Source organism: Anabrus simplex, chromosome 10, assembly GCF_040414725.1.
Source record: "Anabrus simplex isolate iqAnaSimp1 chromosome 10, ASM4041472v1, whole genome shotgun sequence".
In the NCBI taxonomy this organism is placed as follows: Eukaryota; Metazoa; Arthropoda; class Insecta; order Orthoptera; family Tettigoniidae; genus Anabrus; species Anabrus simplex.
The window spans coordinates 1,910,001-1,934,828 of NC_090274.1; the positions used below are offsets into that span (position 1 = coordinate 1,910,001).

The 24,828-nt window shown below is 43.1% G+C and overlaps 1 protein-coding gene across 3 annotated transcripts in view; it reads left to right on the forward strand.

Moving 5' to 3' along the window:
* Positions 1-24,828, forward strand: part of Sarm (sterile alpha and armadillo motif) — a 466,437-nt gene that overhangs the window by 214,030 nt on the left and 227,579 nt on the right. For all 3 annotated transcript variants that reach the window (XM_067154564.2, XM_067154566.2, XM_067154565.2), the window contains exon 2: positions 7,659-7,736. In XM_067154564.2, the coding sequence (XP_067010665.2) occupies positions 7,659-7,736 (78 nt within the window). The remainder of the gene's footprint in view (positions 1-7,658; positions 7,737-24,828) is intronic.

Sequence of the window (24,828 nt, forward strand, 5' to 3'; positions counted from 1 at the left end):
GTTGGTTGGTTGGTTGGTTGGTTGGTTGGTTGGTTGGTTGGTTGGTTGGTTGGTTGGTTGGTTGGTTGGTTGGTTGGTTGGTTGGTTGGTTGGTTGGTTGGTTGGTTGGTTGGTTGGTTGGTTGGTTGGTTGGTTGGTTGGTTGGTTGGTTGGTTGGTTGGTTGGTTGGTTGGTTGGTTGGTTGGTTGGTTGGTTGGTTGGTTGGTTGGTTGGTTGGTTGGTTGGTTGGTTGGTTGGTTGGTTGGTTGGTTGGTTGGTTGGTTGGTTGGTTGGTTGGTTGGTTGGTTGGTTGGTTGGTTGGTTGGTTGGTTGGTTGGTTGGTTGGTTGGTTGGTTGGTTGGTTGGTTGGTTGGTTGGTTGGTTGGTTGGTTGGTTGGTTGGTTGGTTGGTTGGTTGGTTGGTTGGTTGGTTGGTTGGTTGGTTGGTTGGTTGGTTGGTTGGTTGGTTGGTTGGTTGGTTGGTTGGTTGGTTGGTTGGTTGGTTGGTTGGTTGGTTGGTTGGTTGGTTGGTTGGTTGGTTGGTTGGTTGGTTGGTTGGTTGGTTGGTTGGTTGGTTGGTTGGTTGGTTGGTTGGTTGGTTGGTTGGTTGGTTGGTTGGTTGGTTGGTTGGTTGGTTGGTTGGTTGGTTGGTTGGTTGGTTGGTTGGTTGGTTGGTTGGTTGGTTGGTTGGTTGGTTGGTTGGTTGGTTGGTTGGTTGGTTGGTTGGTTGGTTGGTTGGTTGGTTGGTTGGTTGGTTGGTTGGTTGGTTGGTTGGTTGGTTGGTTGGTTGGTTGGTTGGTTGGTTGGTTGGTTGGTTGGTTTTATCTTAATTAACCATACTAAGTCTTCAACCTAAAACTTATAGATATGTCATTTTTAGCAACAAACAAAAAATCCGAGTGCGACTATCGCCTATAACGCGCGTCAATTGCCGGTCACTTCTCAGAACACTAGTTTGGTACACCCCTGAGTGTGGTACACCTTTTATCAACAGCCAAGAATAGTTGCCTGCCTACCCCACGGAGCACACGACTGCCAACACAAGGTAGTGTTTCACATGCCACGAGGCCACAGACAAAGGATATGCATGACAGCCAAACTTTTCGGCGCTGCATGCGTCTTCAAAATGGTTTTGCAATAATGAATGAGCAGAGTTTCGAATACTAGGCCAGTGAGGTGAAAAAAGTAGTAGTAATAGTACTAGTCGTCCAGGACGAACCAACTCTCGGTGAAAGAGAAACGTGAGGACCATTGTCACGTTTCGTCATGTATAAAAATATAAATAATAGGCGCAGTACTCGGTGGCGAAGAAAAAATACTCAGAAATAAATAGGAAGTCAAACAATACACAGACATCGTCAGAAACATCAGGAAGTCAAATAGTGTGGGGACAATATGGGCAGACCAGAAGTGAGCAGAACAATTGTTCAGACTCCCGATAAGGAAGCTTCTAGAGGAAGATGGAAGACGACTAACAATGGAGCAGGCACCCATGACCGGGAAGTGGAAACTACGAGGATTTTCCACGGCCTTATATAAAAAGCGCAATGCGAAGGAGCATCAGTTATTGGAGATAAGCAGTTGCGGGACGTTCGCGAGTCTGTGATGAGTTATTCATCGCATGTGAGTCCGTCAGACGGTTAAGCAGAGTTCAACAAACCATGTTAGTTGTAAAATGAACTGCGCTGTGAGAGGCCTTGTTGGAGAACAGGAGTTTGACGCCTTCAGAGGGTTTTGTGTTTAAAATGTGAATGAACTTATAAATAAGTGGTAGTTAGTGGGGAGTAAAATGCGGTATCTTTTTTACTTTAGACTCCGGATTTTTAGGCAGTAATAGGTCAGAATTAAAGGTTATTTGGTTTTCAGGAAGTGTCATGCAACCCGTTCTTCCGTAATGTAGCAGGAGTAACATAAATTGCAGGAGTTCTGATGGCCCGTACCCTACTCCTAATGCTTATGGGAAGCTCATAGCATAACCGCTGTACAGACTAGAGTATGGTCTGAATTACGGCTCAGCTTCAGCATTTTGCCTGAAAATGGGAAAACTCAGAACATCTTCAAGGCTGTCAGTGGGAGAGTACGAACCCGTCATCTCCCGAATGCAAAGTGACAGGCGGTCCGTACCTCGCAATAAATCTCCTTCCTGATACCAATACTATGTGGAGAGATGTATTCCCTATTATCCCTTTCTGTGGTAGTTGGTACTGTGATGTGTGTATATGAAGATCTGCATTAAGAAGGGAAGAAGCAGCGGAAGTTGAACGTTGGAAGCATTCAACCGATCCACTTTATGGCCATCAAGTGCAGCCCATTAGACTTAGGTCAAGGAAGAGTTTTTTAAGAACAACCATACCGCTTGTTGATACGCCGGAAAAACGAAGGTGTGAACTGTGACAACAGCAAGTACGTAATACATCCCTGAGTTTAAAGGAAGAACCGTCAGCAGGTTTTTTCCTTCCGTGTCCCGTCTGGAAGACCATCAATGGACTTCGGACAGGTGTTTAAAAGTGCAAGTCTAACCTAGTTAAGTGGGACTATGTTCAAGGAGAAATAACCTGTGATTGTGGACTATAGGATGAAGAATACCTTCTGGTTTGTCAGCATTTAGCATCACCGTGCATAAAGTAAGATGTTTTGTACGCCAATCCTTGTAGCCGAAGATTGGAAAAACATTATTTAGCAGAGAATCTGGATACGGAAAATAAATAAATAAATAAATAAATAAATAAATAAATAAATAAATAAATAAATAAATAAGATAAACACAAACTGCCAGCGTCTCAGCTAGACAAATTCACCCTGGGGCCCTCTGGACTGAAGGCCACAGCGCTGACCTCTGAAGCATCGAGCCAGACGTTCGGGTATACTTTGATGCTGATCATGAACTGTATTTTCTCTTATGATACTTGTTGTTCAGGCTCTTCCCATCTTTGCAGTTCTTTCGACTTGAAATCCTTCCAAATTTTGAATCATGGTCCGAAATGTTTTCCTGTCTAACATCTGAACTTCCTGGATTTTGGACATCTATAGTTCTTTACGAACGTCCTTAACTCACGGCGTCGTTGTCCTCTTGTTCCACAGCTAGTCGAATAACTTTTTTGTTAGTCTGGTTTAGTCCATTCTGTGCAAACGTCCGAGAAATGATAACCTCCTTTTTCACGGTCTCTGAAATATTCTCCACGTTTTTGTAGACTTCATTGTTGTTCCGAGGTTTCCAGCCGATTTCAGTCTGGATTGGGCCCAAGATCTTGCGTAGTATTCTACTTTCTAGGATCTCCAGCTTCTCCAACTTGAGAAGCATACAGACATTCTATATTCTGTACAGTGTTTATTATTATTATTATTATTATTATTATTATTATTATTACCGTATTATTATTACCGAATTATTATTATTATTATGCCATAAGCAAAGCCTCCTTTCTCATTGTATCATACCATAACTCGTCTCGACAGTCAGTCATAATAGAGAAAGAGTTTCGTATACCACGAGGTAAGAGTTGGCACACTTTAAAAGCCAGAAATATGTTCAAAAAGCTACTTAAAATATTTCAAGCAACAACGTTGCCAACTCGTAAATACGCCAGTTGTAATCCTTGGCCCCATTCACTGCTCATCTTTATTGTTGTAGCGGTGCCGATAAATACAGAGTGCGCTCGCTCGCGCGCCTCGCCAGGGCTGTACGAGCTACAGTAGCAGGTGGGGCCACTTCAGTCCTTGAACAACTGCTTTCCAGGGTACAGAACGAAAAGAACTAATATACCTTTATATATGTCTGTTCCTTATACAAATCCATACCGTTCCACCAATCTGACCCCTTCTGGGTGGGGGACGCAGATGAAGAATACACCCACGGTATCCTCTGCGTGTCTAGCTGTCTCACTGCTAACTGAGGAACAGGGACCGCTGCTGTCAGCAGGGGAGGAGTAGTACCAATATGTGAAGAACACCATGGATCTGTGTTCCTGTGGGTGATATACTGTGGGTCTACATTGCCTATGATCAGTACCACAACGCCAGCAACACCATCAGTATACATAGCCTGTGGTTAGTACCACTACATGAGGGACACCACGCATCTAGCCGGCGCCCGTGATTAGTAACTCTCTGTGAGGAACGCCATGGGTTTGCGTTGCTTGTGAGTACTGTCGTTATGTGTGACAAACCACAGGTCTACATTACCTGTGATTAGTACCACCATGAAAGGAACATCATGTTCCTTCTTTAGCAATGAATTGTACATTATGAGGGGCCGGTGCCGTGGATTTTGGACAAGCATCATCTCAGAAAATAACGCATTGTGAACTGGATCCACTGATTGTTTTGGATTCATCGCAGTTTTTTCATCATCATTCTTTTTAGATTCTAGTCGGTGGATACATTTTGTAGTTTTAAATTATCGTTTCATTAGGGACCGATGACCTAGCTGTTAAACAAAACGAAAATAAAAAATCATCATCATCATCGTCATCAACCACCAATCTGAACCAAAATTTTGTATAGTATAGTTTAGGACCCTGCGGATAACCCGGTCTAACAGTCGTATCCATTCCCTAGATTCAGGTCCTTTGACACTTTAACATTGGCTGATATCGCAGTGCCGTACATGGACGTCACTCGGTAAGGCCCTACGGGCTCGAAGTTCATGTTTTAAGGGCCTATTGGCACCACAGTAGCCGCGCTCTACGAGTCAGCTGTAACCATGGCAAAGTCATGTTCTACCATAGCTACCACTAGACTTGGTACACATATAATTTACTTTGGGCAGGGGCAGGGGATGAAGTATAAAAATAATAGAAAACGACCAATGTAGGATGCATGAGACGAATAGCGATAGTTCAGAAGGCGTCAAGAAGAAAATGTTCACAATGAGAGATGAATGTTCGATTGGTGACAGCGCGACCAGGAAACGCGCACAGTTCTAGTTGCCAGACAATCTGGTGTGCCCCAAGGAAATAGTTTATCACCAATCTAAATAATCTGAATTAAAACTTCAAATTATACACATAACAATATTTCTAGTCCACCTCTGTGGTCTAGTGATTCGTGTGTTTAGGTGCCACCCCTGGAGTATCGGGTTCGATTTGCGGCTCTGCCTTGATATTTGAAAAGTAGTACGAGGGCTGGAAAGGGGTGCACTTAGCACCGGGAGGTCAGTTGTTCGATTCCCACCTCATCCATCCTGGAAGTGCCGGGATGGTACCTAATTTAAGGCCGCGGCCGCTTCCTCCCCCCTTCCTTGTCTATCCCTTCGAATCTTCCCATCCCCCACAAGGCCCCGAGGCTATCTCCTCACCAGTGGTATCCCGACCCAAAGTCTCACGCTTGAGGACACTGCCCTTCACGCGCTAGAGGTGGGATGCCTCGCTGAATCTGAGGGAAAACAGCCCTGGAAGGCAAACGGATTAAGAAAGAAAGAAATCTACAAAATAATTCGCAAACTATCGGTGAACGTCACAAATTCACTTGACATATTCTTAACAGATAATACAAATCCTACCCGAGCAGCCGGTGTAGCGTGGAAACTTCTACTTTGTCGTATTTCGGTCATATATAGAGCGTGAGTTAGCCAACTTGCTCACTTCAAGTAACTCAAAGCTAAGAAGTTCATCTTACACAACTACACTGTAGACGAACTGGCGAAGCAGAGCATCACAGAATGCCAGTTCCAAGCTATACCTTTAACGCATGCGACTGGAGAGAGAAGAACACGGTTCATTACGACACTATCCACAGAAACCATGGTTCAGTCTTCCCTTACTCGCACTCACTGCATCTCACCGGAGCCACCGAGCGGCTTCACCACGCACGATTAACAATAAACGCGAAAAAATATTTTGAAGCGATTTTGAAATGTCTTAACGAATGATAAGATTCTAGTTATGAAATTAGTGATTTTGCTTTGTGAATGACAGCTAATTAAAGCGACAAGGCCAGTTTAAAGCGAAATGTACTTATTTTGCGGTAAGTGCGAAAATGAAACGAGCTTAGCATTGTATTTCAATATCAAGTGCGTGAATAAAGATTTCTCATTTCCACACAAGTACGTCTTCGTATTAATATCCTATAAAATCCCTAGGCTGAAAGTGATTGTTCCAATCAAAATTACGTAAGGAATGATTATCGATATTGCTTCTCCTTATCTGTTTATCTTTCACACAAATCTCGCGAACTAAACCTTTTATGAATAACTTCAGGAAAGGATTAAAGCGAAATTAAAGCGATAGGCTCAGCCCTATTTCGCGAAACAACGCGAAAAATCGTTTCCATTTCGCGAAATCGAACATAAATTAACGCGAAAATATCATGCCCCTAAACATGGGGTTAGGAGCGCGCTTTCTGGAGATAGTGGGTTCGAACCCCACTGTTCGCAACCCTAAACGAGGTCTTCCATGGTTTGCCACTTTCACACTAGGCGGATGGTGGCACTGTGAGAGGCGCGTAGAATGTTCGAACGCTAGAGGTCACTCATGGAGTTTTCCTCCGTGAAAAGACAAATAGATCTTCACTTACGTTGTATTTGTGTCATAATTGATTTCTTTTCAGCTGCAAAGATAAATAAATACTCGTAGGTGTCATACATCTGCGTAAAACTTTTCTTTTCCCGGGCGAGTTGGCCGTGCGGTTAGGGGCGCGGAGCTGTGAGCTCGCATCCGGGAGATAGTGGGTTCGAATCCTATTGTCGTCAGCCCTGAAGATGGTTTTCCGTTGTTTCCCATTTTCACACCATGCAAATTTTGAGGCTGTACCTTAATTAAGGCCACAGCCGCTTATTCCCGTTCCTAGTTCTTCCTGTCCCATCGTTGCCATAAGACCTATCTGTGTTGGTGCGACGTAAAGCAACTTTTTTAAAGTATACCCGTGTCATCTGTTCAGAATTATTGTTGTAGACTTACCAAACCCTAGATCGCGGAGGTAGCATAATAATAATAATAATAATAATAATAATAATAATAATAATAATAATAATAATAATAATAGTAATAATCATCATCATCATCATCATCATCGCCGGCCTCAGTAGCTCTAAAGGTCGAGCGCTGTCATACTGACCCCAAGTTGGCGTACTCAGTCCCGTTGTATTTGAGACTGTTCAAAATTGTCAGACTCGTATCGGTAGATTTACTGGCACCCTAAAAGAACTATGGGACAAAATTCCGGCACCTCGGCGTCTCCGAAATCGTCAAAAAGTAGTGACATGACGTAAACAAATTATTATTATTATTATTATTATTATTATTATTATTATTATTATTATTATTATTATTATTATTATTATTATCTCTAAAGCTCAGTACCTTAGTTTTAACATCGAGATAGATTGCAATCAATATACCCAATATTTTCAACTTATCAACATTATTATTATTATTATTATTATTATTATTATTATTATTATTATTCTCTCCGTATACAACTGGTGAACTTATCAGCAGTCCACAACTCTAGGAATGCGTTTTACTTTAAAAATTGAAAAATACTTCTGTCATGTGGAGGAAGCTACGTAAAACCTGGAAATCTTGTGGATATGATAATGATGTGAATTTTCACGTAAAACTACAAAGTGACCAGCTTCGCAACATAAACAAGTATTTTTAACTAGTGTGTACACTGTAGTGGTAACAATAAGTTGTTTTATTTGACTGCCGTTGCTAACACTGTCTGTTTCGCTGTTCACAGGCCAACCACACTCCCACCCCCTGCAGCGTGGCCACCAACAAGACGACCACATATCTCCGGAATCCTCCACCCTCACATGTAAGTACCTCGCCTTCTACCGTGATAATTATAGACCTGGTATTCAGGCTTTTACAGGTTAGAATAAACTTACTGAAGTGAACAACAGGTATGTTTTAGGGCGAACAGATTTGCATAAACAGTAGGGGCTTGACCTACTAGAACCTCTAGAAGTGATGTTGCTCTCGCTACCTTGCGGAAGAACGGGCTAAACGACACTTCATAGTAGGAAGTCAAATTAGATTGTATTGTAACGTATTAGAGCCTAACAACGTAGTTCTAGAAATCATTTATTTAGTCATTCTTGATGTATATATTTATCATGATATTGCAGCTGTGCTTGTGTTGTAAATAAGGAATTTCTTCATATCTATACCAGGTGGCCCGCTAGCGCCATACTTTCCGCTTATAAATGTCCCACATGCACTAATGATGAATGGGATGCCTAATAGCTGATTTTCAAGAGAGGCTAATTACAGTAGAATATGAAGAGATATGACGGCCGCTCGCTACATGTTCCTCAGCGCCCCCTCGTTTTCGAACGCAGTGTAGTAGGCTGGTATTTGGTTCAGTTGCTGACAACCGCTGCTGTATTTAGCAAGGACGAATACACAGACATAATTTTAATATATGGAGAATCCGAGCAGAATGCAGCCGAAGCTCGCAGACGGTTCGAGCACGAGTTTCCATATAGCCGCCTGACTCGTATACACGTAATTCGTCGAAAAGAGTTACAATTAAGACATAATGAATCGCTCAAGGCGCATACAAGCAATATTTTGGTAGAGTGTAATGTCTCCAAGTGTATACATTAATGAGTTATAATTCTTTATTATCTTCATTTTTGGCGTAATTACAAATGGATCCTGTTACGGAACGTGTGTAGTAAAATGACCGCTGTTTGTTTCACATCCAAAATACAGCACGCGCTACATCCAAAATACAGCACGCTGTAGCGCTCCATCAATTAGGCAACCCACTCATCATTACTGTATGCGGGACTTCAGCCCACCCGCTACAGTTGATACAGAAAACGTTTCCGTCATTTGCCGCTTCATTCCTTCGCAGTGCAAACAGTGGTCAAAGCGTGTTGGATTTTTGTAATGAATAGACACAGCCATGCAGTTTGGATTCGATATCCCACACTACGACCGTGATATGAATAATGAAGCTCGCTGAAGAAGATTCGGAGTAATAGTCAATCGAAGATTGGTAGCACACGAACATAATGGCGACAGCGATGACGCGGGAAGTGTAGCAGCGAAAATTAGAATCGCACCAGAATAGTCAATGCACCCGGTGAGTAGCGGAGGCGTGCATTACTGACTGTTCATATATTAGCTTATTATACGCCGTTGTGTGTATCTGCACTTTTATTCGTATTAGTAATGTTTATTCTCTGAGTATAATTGAAAAAAACACTGTTCAAATATATTCCACAGAAGAAAATTAGTGCCAGTATTTCCGCACCTAGGAGAGGTAAAGAGTTCTGATAAAACGGAAGAAAAAAGCGTGCATCCACAAATAAATGATAAGGCTCATGAATTGTGAGAAAATGAGTCATTCTAGATCTCAAAAAAAATTATGACTATTTCATAGAGACCGACTAAAGACCACGATATTTGGGGGTGGCTTTTGATGTTTGCCAAGTCTTCTGGCTGTGTTGTTCTTTCCTATCCTTTGTCCGGAGGGTGCCTGTCTTCCTTCCTGGTGGTTTGCTCCTGAAAGACGTCCGGTCCCTCCCAGTTCCTGCACTTCCACCAACCATGGTGACTTGGTCTCCTTCTTTTTCCAGTAAACGAGAAGCTGGTTGCATCCTGTAGACTTGTCCATATAATGCTAGGCGTCTCTTCCTGTACACGTCCGTGTAGAGCTCTTGATTGGGTCGCCTTTTGTATTTACTCCCTTCGTTGACTGGTCCTAATATCTTCCTCAGTATTTTTTCTCCTGCCTGTGACTCCCTTCTTGTTGAATATTAGACATTCTGAATCATGTAAGGCTCCAGGGCGGATGACTGCGGGGTAGTGCTTCATTTTAGTGATTCGGGAGACACTTTTTACTCTGGGTGTTCTTAGTTCTAGCTTATTAACTCGAGTTGATAGTGCTACTCGTTCGGAGAAATTGGGTTCCAGCCATTCTTCCAGGTACTTAAACCTGTTGGTTTCCTTGATCAGCCCTGTGATTTAGAGGTAGCGTGCGTCTCTCTTATTTCAAATCCCTGGGTTCATGTTCACGCCAGTACAGGGGTATTAATTCTGGACTGAGGAGTAGAACGGAATTCCCCTGATACGAGATTTTCTAAATCTTTGAGTTAGAGCAAGAAAGCACACAGTGAAAAGATGGCGCTACTGACAGAGTGTACATAGACCAACAGTGGTTGTCATGGTTACAATGGGTGTCGGGAAACTCATAACACTAATTCCAGATAGACTCCAAATTTACGAATTATGTACTTACGACATAATAAAATACATTGCTTTGAAAACATTGGCCACCCTGTTCTATTAAGAATGTACAAGTGACATGCATTTTCGTTTCGGAACTGGATTGCAGAATTCGTTAGTATAAGTAGAATGGATGTCTTAATTTCACGATGCCTTTTGAGCTAGAACAATATTTTCCATGGAATGTTGCTTCATTGAGTTGAACCCTAAAGACTGGTGGAAGAAGGGCCTTAACTTGGCCACCATAACGAGACGTGCTGACGGCTAGCGATAAGCGAGGGCCCACACAGCGTAATACGATCTGGGCGCCAGTCAATCTCTATCACTCATGGTTCTTGTTTTTCTCTTTGGAAGACTGTGGGCTTATCGATTCTCTGCTTTAGAGCTTTAGAGTTATAGACTCTTAAAAATCGTTCACAAAAAAATCAAATGCGAAAATCAAATAATCATAATTAGGTCTCCCGATCATGGTCATCCATCAACGGCTGCTAATTTTAGACGATAATCAGCCATAAGACATAGTCTGTACGGTTGCTAGGTAACAACACCTTACACCACTGTCTGCACCGTTGCTATGGTTACACTTGCGTCTCACATTACACACATTTTCGAATGGACCTCAGCCATAAGACATATTTATGTAAAATAGCAGAGTACTCATTGGCAATTAAAAATTATCACTAATATTTGGAAACTTATCATATTCAAGTTTTGAGAGAGAAAGCATTTATTGGAATATGCTGTTGGTAAAAGATGCCAGACACACATCTTACCAAATCCATGATAAATAATGATAATATTTGTTAATTATTTGTATAAATATGATATAGAATATTCGACGGTGTATTTTCCACTACAGAGGAAAGAGCCCCTCAACTGAACAGTATGTTTGCCACCAATCGATAAATCGTTCCCCTCGCACCGCATGAATGACGAAGTCTCTGTTGCCGTAATCTTTACAGTATTTCTCCGTCAAAAAAGGAATTCAGCTTTCACAGATGTTCCTTTTTCCTTATCGCTATGTTCACCTTGATCCATTGTGTTAGTTTCATAGCGTATTGTCGCCTAGAATACAGTGTTATAATGTTTGTTCGTAGCTACAACATCACTTCTGCACCATGTAAGGCATATCCATTATCTTTCAACTGGGTAAGTACTTTGCAAGTCAATAATTGTCTTTAGGTTGGCTCCATGGCGTTGTGTACTCAACAGCCGCTGGATGGCACCGTTGTCTACGTCTGTGGTAGGTTTCGGCGTTACCAGATTCAGTACAGTGACGTAAGAGTGGCCGCGCGACTCTCTGTTTTGCACCAAGGAAGACCAGCGTTCCGTAATCTGTTTTTGGTATCTGAGGGTGCACCAGGAGCGGAAATTCATAGAAGACTTTCAGTAGAATACGGGCGCAATGTTTTACCACATCGAAGTGTTTACCTGTGGATTGAACAGTTCAAAAGGGGTCCCACGAGTGTGAAGGATGTGGAAAGATCCGAGCGTCTATCTGCTGCCGACAGTGGGGTTCGAACCCACTATCTCTCGAATACTGGATACTGGCCGCACTTAAGCGACTGCAGCTATCGAGCTTGGTAGAATTCTGTATACAATGTAGAAATCCGTAGCGAAGCACGGGTACATCAGCTACTATATAATAAACATTGGACGTTATAACGGATACATGTGTTTCGCGCTTATATCCAATACGTCGATAACAGCGAAGTATCGCATTACACTTTCCAGAGAAGCCGAGGTGCCGGAGTTTTTTACACTACAGTTCTGTCAGCACGAGCCTGACGTATCTTTGCACATTCAAACAACCCCCGTCTGAGACGGGATCGAATGCGCGAACCCGGACTCAGAAGGCCAACGCTCCACCGGAAGACAAGGTGTCGGACCCACGTTTGGAAGGAAAGCTTGACATGAAAAAAACAGAGGAGAAGTAGAGCGTGGATAAAAATTAGACTAGATCGTGGAAAGAATTGCAGTCGAAGAGAACTCGCTTCAAATGGGTGTGAATATCCAGAGTAGAAATGGCAAGAGCGCTCGGGGCTGCCTCTATGTGTGTGGTCTGTCCGTGGCGAATTAATTTACATTTAAGAAATGTTTTATACATAAGCAGAGCAGAGTTCAGTCAGTGTTGTCCATCTGACACTTGATACGAATCTCCTCCTCCTGCTGTGTTCGCTTCTAGCAGCTCTCGTGATGTCCGGCAGCATTTGTCGCACATTATTCGTTCCACGTACCGCAAACGTGGACTTCTTCTCCAAAATGTTCCTGTACCTCGCCTTCCAGTATTGTGACGAGAAGACTTTCATGTCCGAGATGTGCCTAGTCGACTTGTTTCTCCTCCAAGTTAGCATGTGTGAACTCTTCCAACTCAAGAGAGAAGTTTCCATTCTACTGCATCCACTCATGTTCTGTTCTACTTCTAGCCTTACTTCTTCCTTATACTCCAAAGGCAACTGAAAAGGACCTGGGTGCTTCAGGATTCTCATTAGAGAAGTCCTAAGACCACCTATGAAATGGAAAAAGAAGGAAACTAAATTAAAACTCAAGTAAACGCAGGTCGAGGTGGAATCGTATCACATGATTAGATGGTAAGCAGCGGCATCAGATCCTGCTACTATAGGTATCTGTGTATCAGATCAAGTCACATTACTGTGGATAGGAATTACAATCAGTGGCGTATGCTGGGGTCAAGGCGTGGGCTTACATTAGCCGCCTCGATAGTCGGTTTAGTGAAGAAGCGTTCTGAGCTGCAGCCAGTAGCGAACGTTCTTGTTTCACAAGCTACTGCCTTGGCCTCTGCTACTCTCAATAATGAGCACCTCATCAGTGGAGATGGTAGCCTAACGTTTAGGAAATTAAAGTCTGGCTTTGTAGCGAAGTGGATAGAATGTTTATCCTTGGTCAGATGGGCCCGGTTCAATTCTCAGAATCGACTCCGTCGTACTCTTGGGGACTGGGTGTTTATCATTCTTCGTCATTCATTCTATGCTCATTAGGTGACCACCAAGCGTATACAGATGCTGTGCACCATTATTATTATTAAGTTAAAATTTTGAATTTTACAGCATTACTACTAGTCGTACCCATGGTTGAGTGGTTTATTAGCTTTCTGCAGAGATCAGTGGTGGTGTCCGACCCAACAAAAGAGAACACTAAACCTGAAAGATTGCGTTTTATTTTAGCAGATCTAACTATAAAAAGAAAACTATACTATTCCTATGACAGCAGGCCTGCAGTCAGTAGCGGTGATTTGTGGAGAAAACACTACATTTGTATTTATTTTAGCTGTCTGAAACTAGGAATTATTAAAACAAGTCCCGTCCTCTTATCAGCTAATTATTTCTTTTATTTTCTTTATTAAAACATTTTAGCGGAAATACGCATAACATGGCGTGACGAGTGACGTTTTTTCTCACTGGTTTCAAGTTTGTGAGATGCTTACATTATAATGTGCTTTAGATTTCCATCGTTCTCATTTGAGGTTAGGGCTTCACCGACAGCCTTGGTCGCCCACTGACAGGTGTACGTAGACCAAACATGATCCCACCCCAGCCCTTGCTTCCAGGAGGACCAACTTGACAGACTACAGGCCCCCCAGATGCATCCTACAACATTCCACTTCAGTTACACAGAACTGGAAGAGGTGAATCAATTCACGTATTTAGGGTGTGCCTTCTCCCAGCATAATAGGAATAGTAAGAGAAAGTGAATTGAGGTGCAGCAAGAAGAAAACAGTGAGTTCTGTACTGTGCTGTACACGAGAGACGCTGGGTGAACTCATTCATAAGTTAGAAAGAACAAGTTACAATCAGTATGGAGATCCCTCACATTCGCATACAAACGAAGCTAAACACAAACCTTTGGGAGGCCCGAACTCGAAATCCCGCTCAGCAAGAGACAATGAGAAAGACTTTGAGGAACTATCACAAGGCAGGCATTGAACTGGAATCCGCAAGGAAGTGGCAGACCGAAGATTACCTGGAGGAGAACACTACATAGGCTGGAGTCAAACATAGGGGTTACAGTAAGGACTAGAAAGCAGCACGATTTGTTCTCGGTGATTTCTGACAAAAGAGTAGTGATACGAAAATGTTCCCAAATGTTGGCTAGAAGACGTGGGAGTAAGGAGACGAGCTGCTCGACTAAGTGGTATGTTCGGAGCTGATGGCGTGAAATAATATTAGCAGGCGAGTAATTCTGAGTGGTGTTTTTGAAAGTAAGAATGATCAGAAAATGAAGATAATCTTGGGATTCAAGAGGACGGATTGGGGCAAATATTAATTTATAGGTGGAGGAGTGAGGGATTGCAATACATTATCCAGGGAAATCTTCGGTAAATTTCTAAGTTGTTTGAAATCATAAGGCTAGATAAACAAGTGATAGCGCCATTCGGTGTGGACATGTTTCAAGACTTCAAGAGACACATTACAGAAAGAATCGTCTGAATAAGTTAATTGGGCTTGAAAACGAGCGATTCTAGGCAGCAAGTGATTTTCATTTTGATAGACCTACCCAAGACCCATAATTTGAAACGTTTTCGGGCCCTTTCCGCCTAATTTGACGTTTTTCTTGTATGTGGACCCCCACTTTGTCTGTTTCCAACATTAATAAAAGACTAAGTTAAGAATAAACTGGAGGTTTCCGTTGTTGGGTCATAGGACACTGTTGTTTTTTTTCTAGTTGTTTTACGTCGCACCGACACAGATAGGTCTTATGGCGACGATGGGACAAGGAAGGGCTAGCAGTGGGAAGGAAGCGGCCGTGGCCTTAATTAAGGTACAGCCCCAGCATTTGCCTGGTGTGAAAATGAGAAACCACGGAAAACCATTTTCAGGGCTGCCGACAGTGGGGTTCGAACCTACTATCTCCCGAATACTGGATACTGGCCGCACTTAAGCGACTGCAGCTATCGAGCTCGGTTATTTGAAGATTTTATCACGGAAAGCGAATGTATGGCAGCCTCAAGTCAGGCACGCCGAGTGTTACATCCGTGATGCCTTAAGACGAACCGCACTCGGTTTGGAGCTTGCATCATGAAAATGTCAGACCAATTATTACTGAAAGCTGAGCCCGGTAAGCACCCGGTAACACTTGGGGTAATTTATTGCCGCTCTGATTAAGATATCGAGAGATACATCGCGCGCGATAAGCTGTCCTTGCTGAAATCAAACCAACCTACGCACACATCATGACATAAATCTGCGATACAAGGCCAAGGCTTAGTACAACGTTATTAAAGAAGGAATTGGGGAATGTTCGCTCACGACCGGTTCTACCTGGTTACCATACATCCCCATTTGTTGTTATTATTATTATTATTATTATTATTATTATTATTATTATTATTATTATTATTATTATTATTATTATTATTATTATTATTATTATTATTATACAATGTTAGAATACTTAGATTATTTCAAGTATTTAGGATGTGTATTCGCCCACGAAACGCGCATTATTTACTGAAGTATGCAAAGACAAGTTGAAACTGAGAAGATTAATTTGGCTCAGCAACCCTGACTTTACGTCGGATCTCAGAGCACCGAATTAAGAAGGACAAGCCCACGTACATGGCGTTTGTAGATCTAGAAAAGGCATTCAATAATGTTGATTGGCTCAACCTATTTGATATTCTGAAGGTGATAGCGATCAGATACCGACAAAGAAAAAATATCTACACTCTACATAAACATCGGCCTGGAGTGATAAGAATCGAGGACTTTGAAAAGGAAGCAACAATCTAGAAGGAGTGAGGCAAGGCTGCAGTTTGCTCCCCTCCTTTTGAGTGTTTATATAGAACAGGCGGTAAAGGGAATCACAATCCAAGGTGAAGAAAGCAAAACGCTCAGATTTGCCGATTATATTGTTCCCAGACTGCAGAAGTTGCTGAATGGAACAGACAGAGTCTTGGACAAGGAGTACAAGCTGAAAATAAATAAGTCCAAAAGAAAAGTAACGGAGTGCAGTCGAACGAAGTCAGGTGATATTAGACAAGGAAGAAAAAGAAAGTAGATGAATATTGTCACTTAGTAACGACGGCAGAAGTAAGCAGGCTCTTTCACCTCGAACATTGATGCAGGAAGATGTTTTTGAAGAGAGTGGCACTGTATGGGCGATAACTAGCTCATAAAGAAAGAGGATAGGAGCTTTTGGATGTGGTGTTGCAGAAGGTGAGATGGATGCAGCGGATGGGCGCTCTTGGTTATCATCCATTTTCCGTGCGGCGTTATCAAACATTTAAGGCTCAAATTCAGACTGAAACAAAAACTTAGCTTTGGTATAGCGACATGATAAATTGTGTGGTGAATACTGAAGTGAGCGTTATCTGAGTTTTGGAAATCTAAGATAACACCAAAAGTAAGTCACGGTACGGACCTGAATGTTAAAACAGAATATACTGTTTTTAAATCCTTATTTTTCCATGGAACTGGCCTTTTAACAGAGATGTGAGATTATGATAAAGAGCTAACAAGAACTGCGTTGGGCTGTTAATGTCTCTGGGCACTGATGAGTAAGGCACGAGGTCTGCCTCTCAATGAGCGGTACTTGACCTAGTGCAGTGACTCATGTCGGGGTCGAACACTGACTGAGCTTTAACACCCTACATTCTTCTGGCTTGAGACTCTCAACTTTCGAAACCACAAGCCGCCAATCAGGCTAAAATGGAAAAGTAAACTACGTATTATAATCTCTACTTTGAACTTACATCTTTCTCTTTTTCATCTTCCTATTATCTTAATCATCTTTCTCTTTCTTCTTCCTTCTCTCCTCATTACCTTTCAGATGTGTAAACACGGTGTTCCTCTCCAAGTGCCTTTCTTTACCCTCTCCTCTCGGTGTCTTGTATAAAGCCTGATTGATGTCCATCCCGGAATGTACTCGCACCTTCTGCCGGCGCCCACATTGTTGTCAGTGCATCCCCCTCATTAAGGTTCTGAATTGTTACCAACCTGATAGAGTGAACGTGTCAGCCTCCCCAAGTGCCCTCTGCGAAGGACTTCATTTCTCTTCCTTTACCGGTTTGCCACACTCTGGCTCTGTTTAAAGGCCGCATGAGAGCTGTGTTCATATCGCCTGTGTCTGTGGTGCTCGGTGCTGTGATTTGTTGTCTGTATACGAAGAGAACTGTTCTGGTTCGAGAACAAGCACTTTGTCCCCGAGTCGGAAGAACTAAGCTAGATGCGATTTAAATCCCCATTCCGGCCGGGAATTGAAACCAGGGCTCTACTGCCAATTGAAGACGTCGCCCCTTCCCATTCAAAGAGCGTGTTTGGACTTGCTCGTTGGCCTCATGGTTTCCGCCTTCTTCTCCTCATGAACTCACTGTGTGGACCACTTCCTGCCAGTTTTCTTTTTAGGTTTATCCACGAATTTGTGGTTGGCTACTGTTGTGCTAAGGGTTTCACGATCTTCTGATTGTCATTTCTTAGAGGTCCGCCTTAGTTTCTTCTAGCCAGTTTGTTTTGACCTTCTTTGAGTTGATTACTTTAAATAATCTTTTGGTGAGTGGTGAGAATTTCAGGCGTCACTTGCGTCCGGCATCAGTGAACCTGTCAGTTAATCAGTAGAGGTGCTTTATAGTCCTCTTAATCCACATTCTATTTCTCTCCTGCGACCATAAATTTTGCTGCGAACTTTCCTTACTTGGTTTTCAATGTGTCTAATTTCAGAGTGACCTCCAAGGGGGTTTCTGAGGTGTATCAAGCTTCCGGCGAACCAACTCTCTTGTAATATCATAATATGACTCTCTTTTTGTAGTAATTCCACGTTGTCTCTATGCCTTATTATTATTATTATTATTATTATTATTATTATTATTATTATTATTATTATTATTATTATTATTATTATTATTATTACCGTGCTCACTGTCTGTGCCAATCATACGCGGTATGCTCGGCTTCCTTTGTCTCTTTCTGCCGGTGTTGCCATGGAGACACACCTTGATGCCCTCAAGTCATACCACACCTTTAATTACAGTACAACACCGAAAAAGGAGCTCATCCATCATAGGATCTGCTTTGTATTCCGCAATCAGCTCAGATCTGATGATCTTACCACACCTGACACCTGGACGATATAGTTCGCCTTTGTTTGCGTACCGACTGCATTCCACACACTTTGGCTGTGCCGTCCTCTTTGCCTTAACACTTTCTCTGTCAGGATCTACACATTAACATGCCTACACTTCCCTCAAAAACTGACTGCGAGTCTTAACGTGTATCCTATCTCATGTTCCGATCAGATTTCGCTAAGTTGTTCTCCTTGCATCAGTTCGATCTACCCATCTCACCTTCTTCTGTAACACCACATTTCAAAAGCTTCAATTCTCTATGTTTCTCAGCTAGTTATCGTCCAGGTTTCACAATGCCACGCCCATCTCTCTAATTCCGATATCAATGTTCGAAGTGAGCAACTTTCCTTTCTTAAGGAAGGCCTTTCTTGCTTACGCTAGTCTGCATTTCATGTCCTCCTTTCGGCGGGGGATCCAGGCGAAGAATACACCCACGGAATCCATTGCCCGTCGTAAGAGGCGACCAAGGGATGATGCAATCGGAACCATGAATTTGCCTATGATTAGTATCGCTATGTGTGGAACACCATGTGTCAACTTTACCAGTCATCAGTACTATTATGAGGCGCCGGCGACCTGGATTTTGGACCCCTTTGGACAACAAGCATCATCTCAGGCCTTGTGAATTGGATCCACTGATTGTTTTGGATTCATGGTCATTTTTGATCGTCATTCGTTTTCTACTTTAGTCACTCGTTACATTTTGAAGTTTTAATTATCGCGTCATTCCGTTGCACCATTAGAGCCGATGACCTAGCTGTTCGGCCCCTTTAAACAACAAGCATCTTCATGTCCTTCTAACTTCTGCCATCGTTAGTTATTTTACTATCCAAGTAACAATATTCATCTATTTAAGACGTCATTTCCTAATCTAATATTTCCTGCATCAGCTGACTTCGTCGGAATGCATAGTGATTTTTATTCTATTTCATTTTCTGGACATTTCACAGGAATACGATAGAAAATGAGATACGAAGAGCGTTTTCTGTAATATGATAAATTGCTGAAAAATACAAAAGTGAGAAAATAGCAAGTGATGACGATCTCCTTTCAAGAATGGCGCTTGGAGCTTTAAAATCGATGTGGGGTCAAAGCAATTGAAGATTTTAAACTAAAAATTGAAACATCGATATTTCGGGCGGAATTGGGTAAAATTTCAGTCATATCTCTCTTAATTGAAATGAGGATCGAACGCTATTGTCTCGTCTCGTATAGCATGTTAGTGGAGAGAGTATCAGCTGCAGTCCATTATCAGCGAGCTGACTGCTTTATCTGTAATGACACAGCTGTTGGTGCCGCTGTGCTCTGCTGTCAACTCTTAAATACGAAAAGAACTATCCATTTCTAGTTTGAGTGCTTTTTCGTTCGTCGCCCGAGTTCTTATCGTTCGCTCAGTTCTGAGGATCGCGATGTCCGAGGAGACTGAAGGCTGAGTACGACCAGACACCCATCCTCTATTAACACTGACCCGAGGGGAAAATGGAAGGGATCCGACACTTCGACCAAAGTGAGTGGTGTATTTAAAAAGTAGGCAAGATCACAATAATTATGGAATTCAAGAGAACAAATTGGGGAAATATTCATTTACAGGAAGAGGAGTTAAGGATTGCAATAATTTACCAACGGAGATGTTAAAAAATTTTCAAATTATTTGCAATTGTTTAAGAAAAGACTAGGAAAACAACAGATAGGGAATATGCCACCTGCGCGACCGCCCTAAATGCAGAACAGATAGGGAATATGCCACCTGCGCGACCGCCCTAAATGCAGAACAGTGGTGATTGATTGATTGATTGATTGATTGATTGATTGATTGATTGACTGATTGATTGATTGATTGATTGATTGATTGATTGATTGATTGATTGAGGCCTCAAAGGGCGTGGAAATAAAACACTGTGTAGGCTTCGAATGCTTTATTACCGTCGCGGCCGGAAAAGAAAAAGAGATGACCACGGGAGGTCAGATAAGATAGATGAAAGTGAGGAGCCTGGTCCAAGTAAGTGGAAGCACGGTCCTCGGTCACATGTGGTGCGCCGAAGAACATCGAGAGGAACGTTTCAAAGGATGATCACATTCCCACGTCACATGATGGGTCCAAGGAATTGTAAAACTCTGTGTGTACATATTGGTGATATTACAGGATGAGCTGCTTTATAATGGAATCATCAGCGCGAAATGCTGTGCAAGGTATGCGTAACATTCTTCACCAGCACCACATTTCAAAAGAATCGATTTTCTTCACGTCTGTAACACGAAGGCTCGATGGAGAAAAAATTAAAATACCAGGTTGGATGCTATTCTTGTCTGCAGTAGTAACAAGATAGAGCGATCCTTCCAAAATCGGGACGAATTCGTTATTCCTTTTTTGTATAGAACCACCAAATACGAGGACATGGCATTGTATGTTCCTTGTATTTAATAGTTTGTCAGAGACGATTTTTATAATTATTGAAGAAATATTATATAGCCGAAATCGTTTATGACGACCGCCAGTCGTTATAGGCTGCACAGTTTCACGGTTAAAACTTCAAAAAGGTAACTCAGATACATACAGTAGTTGTGCTGTGGGACTGCTCCTCTGTGCTCAGATTAATAATTTCGTGTGGCTATTTCTAGCCGGGTGCAGCCCTTGTAAGGCAGACCCTCCGACGAGGGTGGGCGGCATCTGCCATGTGTAGGTAACTGCGTGTTATTGTGGTGGAGGATAGTGTTATGTGTGGTGTGTAAATTGCAGGGATGTTGGGGATAGCACAAACACCCAGCCCCCGAGCCATTGGAATTAACCAATGACGGTTAAAATCCCCGACCCGGCCGGGAATCGAACCCGGGACCCTCTGAACCGATGACCAGTACGCTGACCATTCAGCCAACGAGTCGGACTGTGCTCAGATGATCTGGTGCTCTTATTTTTAAATAATTTTCTCCGAACGGAGACAGTATTTCTCTGTCCTTCCAAATTGTAGAAATCATTCAGTGTGGTATACGCAATTCCTTGGCGATGCTGGCATTCTAAGTGTGAATATTTGTCAACACGTTTGCTTTCTCTGCGACAGAATAAGCGTTACAAACACTGGACGTTATAGCCGATAAATCTGGTCAAAATACCTCGTTTTATACGATATGTGACGTTGTACTAACCGATTTTTTTTAAAAAATACAGCATTTATAGAGGATTTAGACGGAATCGTTAGATTTCGTCGTTATATCCAAAAAGTCATTAATGTCGCAATAAATAATTTCGACTTCTGTAGGTTCAGTTGTTTCTCAGAAAAGTGTAGCTGCGAGGAGCAATACTTTATGCTCATTCCTCTTTTCTTAACCGACTGTACAATACTGGACACAGGGACACTGACCAATACTGAGAACACAACCTTCCCTTAATGTGCACTTTTTTTAATTTTAAAATAATTCAAATAGAAAAACAATACAACAACGTGTGTTAGCGACAGTCGCTAATTATTGTACCATTGATATGCTGAAAATTAATATCCACAGCCAGTTTGCAGTCATTTGGCCGGGTCAGGAATGGAATGAATGAAGCCCCCATCTAGTGGCAAGGATAGGAATTGTGCCGGCTACCGAAGCCTGTCACACTCCTCTGGGGCAGTGCTAAATGACTGACAAATGAAATGAAATGAGAATGGAGAGTGTTTGTGGAATGAAAGATGACGGGGAAAACCGGAGTACCCGGAGAAAATCTGTCCCTCCTCCGGTTTGTCCAGCACAAATCTTACATGGAGCGACTGGGATTTGAACCACGGAACCCAGCGGCGAGAGGCTCCTCTTGTTTGATTTTAAGATTAGCTACAGCTCTGGTCAGGATAGTGCGAGTGCTTGACGGAAAGAATCTGCTTCTATTTTAATTTGTGGAGCAGAAGCAAGGAGTGACGCTGGTTTATTTCAGCCAATTTAGGTCATGGAATGTAGGAATTATATGATGATATTTTTGAATCTTCATTATAAAGTGGACAGCAGCTTTCTGAAGTCTATTGCCGGGCTGAGTGGCTGGCCTTCTGACCCGAACTTGGTAGGTTCGATCCTGGCTCAGTCCGGTCGTATTTGAAGGTGCTCAAATGCGTCAGCCTCGTGTCGATAGATTTACTGGCACGTAAAAGAACTCCTGCGGGACTAAATTCCGGCACCTCGGCGTCTCCGAAAACCGTAAAAGTAGCTGGTGGGACGTAAAGCAAATAGCATTATTATTCTGAAGTATATTAGAGAGGGCGCCGCTGGCTCTGCCGTACACCACGTCACACAGAAGCTTTCTGGCCTCGAAAGGAAGTAAATCTATCTTTCTTGTAAGTGAATAGAGAAAGATACTCGTTGGCATTAAGGTGTTATGTGTTCTGTCCAGTCAAGACTTTTTGTTGTCCAATAATAATCCCAAACCTTCTAAGTTTGTTTTCAAAAGGGATAAGGATTCCTTTCAATGTAATTAGGCGGGAGGGGGATGGGGGCGAAATATTAGTTCCTTAAGTGTGTTCTTCAAATATAGTACCGGTGCCGAAGATATTCGAAAAAAGAAACCAGCTTTCCCTTTGCGAAAATCAAATGATCGTAAATATGTCTCCCGGTCAATCCATCAATGACCCAGCTCGATAACTGCAGTCGCTTAAGTGCGGCCAGTATTCGGGACATAGTGCGTTCGAACCCCACTGTCGGCAGCCCTCAAGATGGTATTCCGTGGTTTCCCATTTTCACACCAGGCAAATGCTGGGGCTGTACGTTAATTAACGCCACGGCCGCTTCCTTCCTACTCCTAGCCCTTTCCTCACCCATCGTGGCCGTAAGACCTATCTGTGTCGGTGCGCCGTAAAGCCAATAGCAATCCATCAATACCTGCTAATTTCAGATCACCAGATAACCTGCACAGTTACTAGGTAACATCCATATCTTACATCACAGCCTGCACGGTTGCTAGGTAACACTAGGTAACATCCATATCTTACATCACAGCCTGCGCGATTGCTACGTAACACTGTCTGACCATCCATCCGTACCTTACATCACAGCCTGCGCGATTGCTACGTAACACTGTCTGGCCATCCATCCGTACCTTACATCACAGCCTGCACGGTTGCTAGGTAACACTGCCTGACCATCCATCCACACCTTGCATCACAGCCTGCACGGTTGCTAGGTAACATTGCCTGGCCATCCATCCATACCTTGCATCACAGCCTGCACGGTTGCTAGGTAACACAGCCTGACCATCCATCCACACCTTGCATCACAGCCTGCACGGTTGCTAGGTAACACTGTCTGACCATCCATCCGTACCTTACATCACAGCCTGCACGGTTGCTAGGTAACACTGCCCGACCATCCATCCACACCTTGCATCACAGCCTGCACGGTTGCTAGGTAACATTGCCTGGCCATCCATCCATACCTTGCATCACAGCCTGCACGGTTGCTAGGTAACACAGCCTGACCATCCATCCACACCTTGCATCACAGCCTGCACGGTTGCTAGGTAACATTGCCTGGCCATCCATCCATACCTTGCATCACAGCCTGCACGGTTGCTAGGTAACACAGCCTGACCATCCATCCACACCTTGCATCACAGCCTGCACGGTTGCTAGGTAACATTGCCTGGCCATCCATCCATACCTTGCATCACAGCCTGCACGGTTGCTAGGTAACATTGCCTGGCCATCCATCCATACCTTGCATCACAGCCTGCACGGTTGCTAGGTAACATTGCCTGGCCATCCATCCATACCTTGCATCACAGCCTGCGCGATTGCTACGTAACACTGTCTGACCATCCATCCATACCTTGCATCACAGCCTGCACGGTTGCTAGGTAACACTGCCTGACCATCCGTCCACACCTTATATCACAGCCTGCACGGTTGCTATAGTTACATTTCCATCACACGTTCTGTTGCGTTACGTTACATAAATTTTCGGAAGACCCTCCACCGTAAGACACATTTATCCCCAAAGCAAATTTTAAAATGTTGACCGTTGTTTGCAAAGAACTCAGGCCCAACGACCCCTAAGTAGCTTCTCGTTAGTCAGGCAGAGCCACTTGATTTAGACGAGGTAATTAGTTCAGTTCACTGTGTCGTCACAGAGACGTGTTCTCGGAACTCTGTGGTCCCTTGGCCCGCTCTCAAAGCCGTGTACTTGTGCTTGCGGACAGGTACTAATTGTAAAGAAATAGTGTGTCCCCTGACATTTAGTAGTGTTGCCAGGCATCTGCACACCTGTCAGCTAGAGTCCTGACAGTGTGATGAAAGCTCCGACCTCAGACAGTGCAAGCTTTACTTAGATTAGCTTGGAGCAGGCGTCCGTGTTGACTTCCGAAGTGGGTCACTCCACAGATCTCGAACGTATTTAGGGGTTGTAGTAAGAATGGCGCGGTTCCCTCGCCAGGATTAACTGCTTGGAGAACTGGAAAAGATGCAAAGGAAAGCAACACAATTCGTTCTGAGTAATTTCGTACAAAAAGAGTAGTATTACGAAAATATCGCAAACTTCAGTCTCGAAAGACTTGGGAATAAGAAAGCTTGACTAAGTGGTATGCTCGGAGCTGTCAGTGGAGAGATGGCGTGGAATAACTCTAGTAGACGAA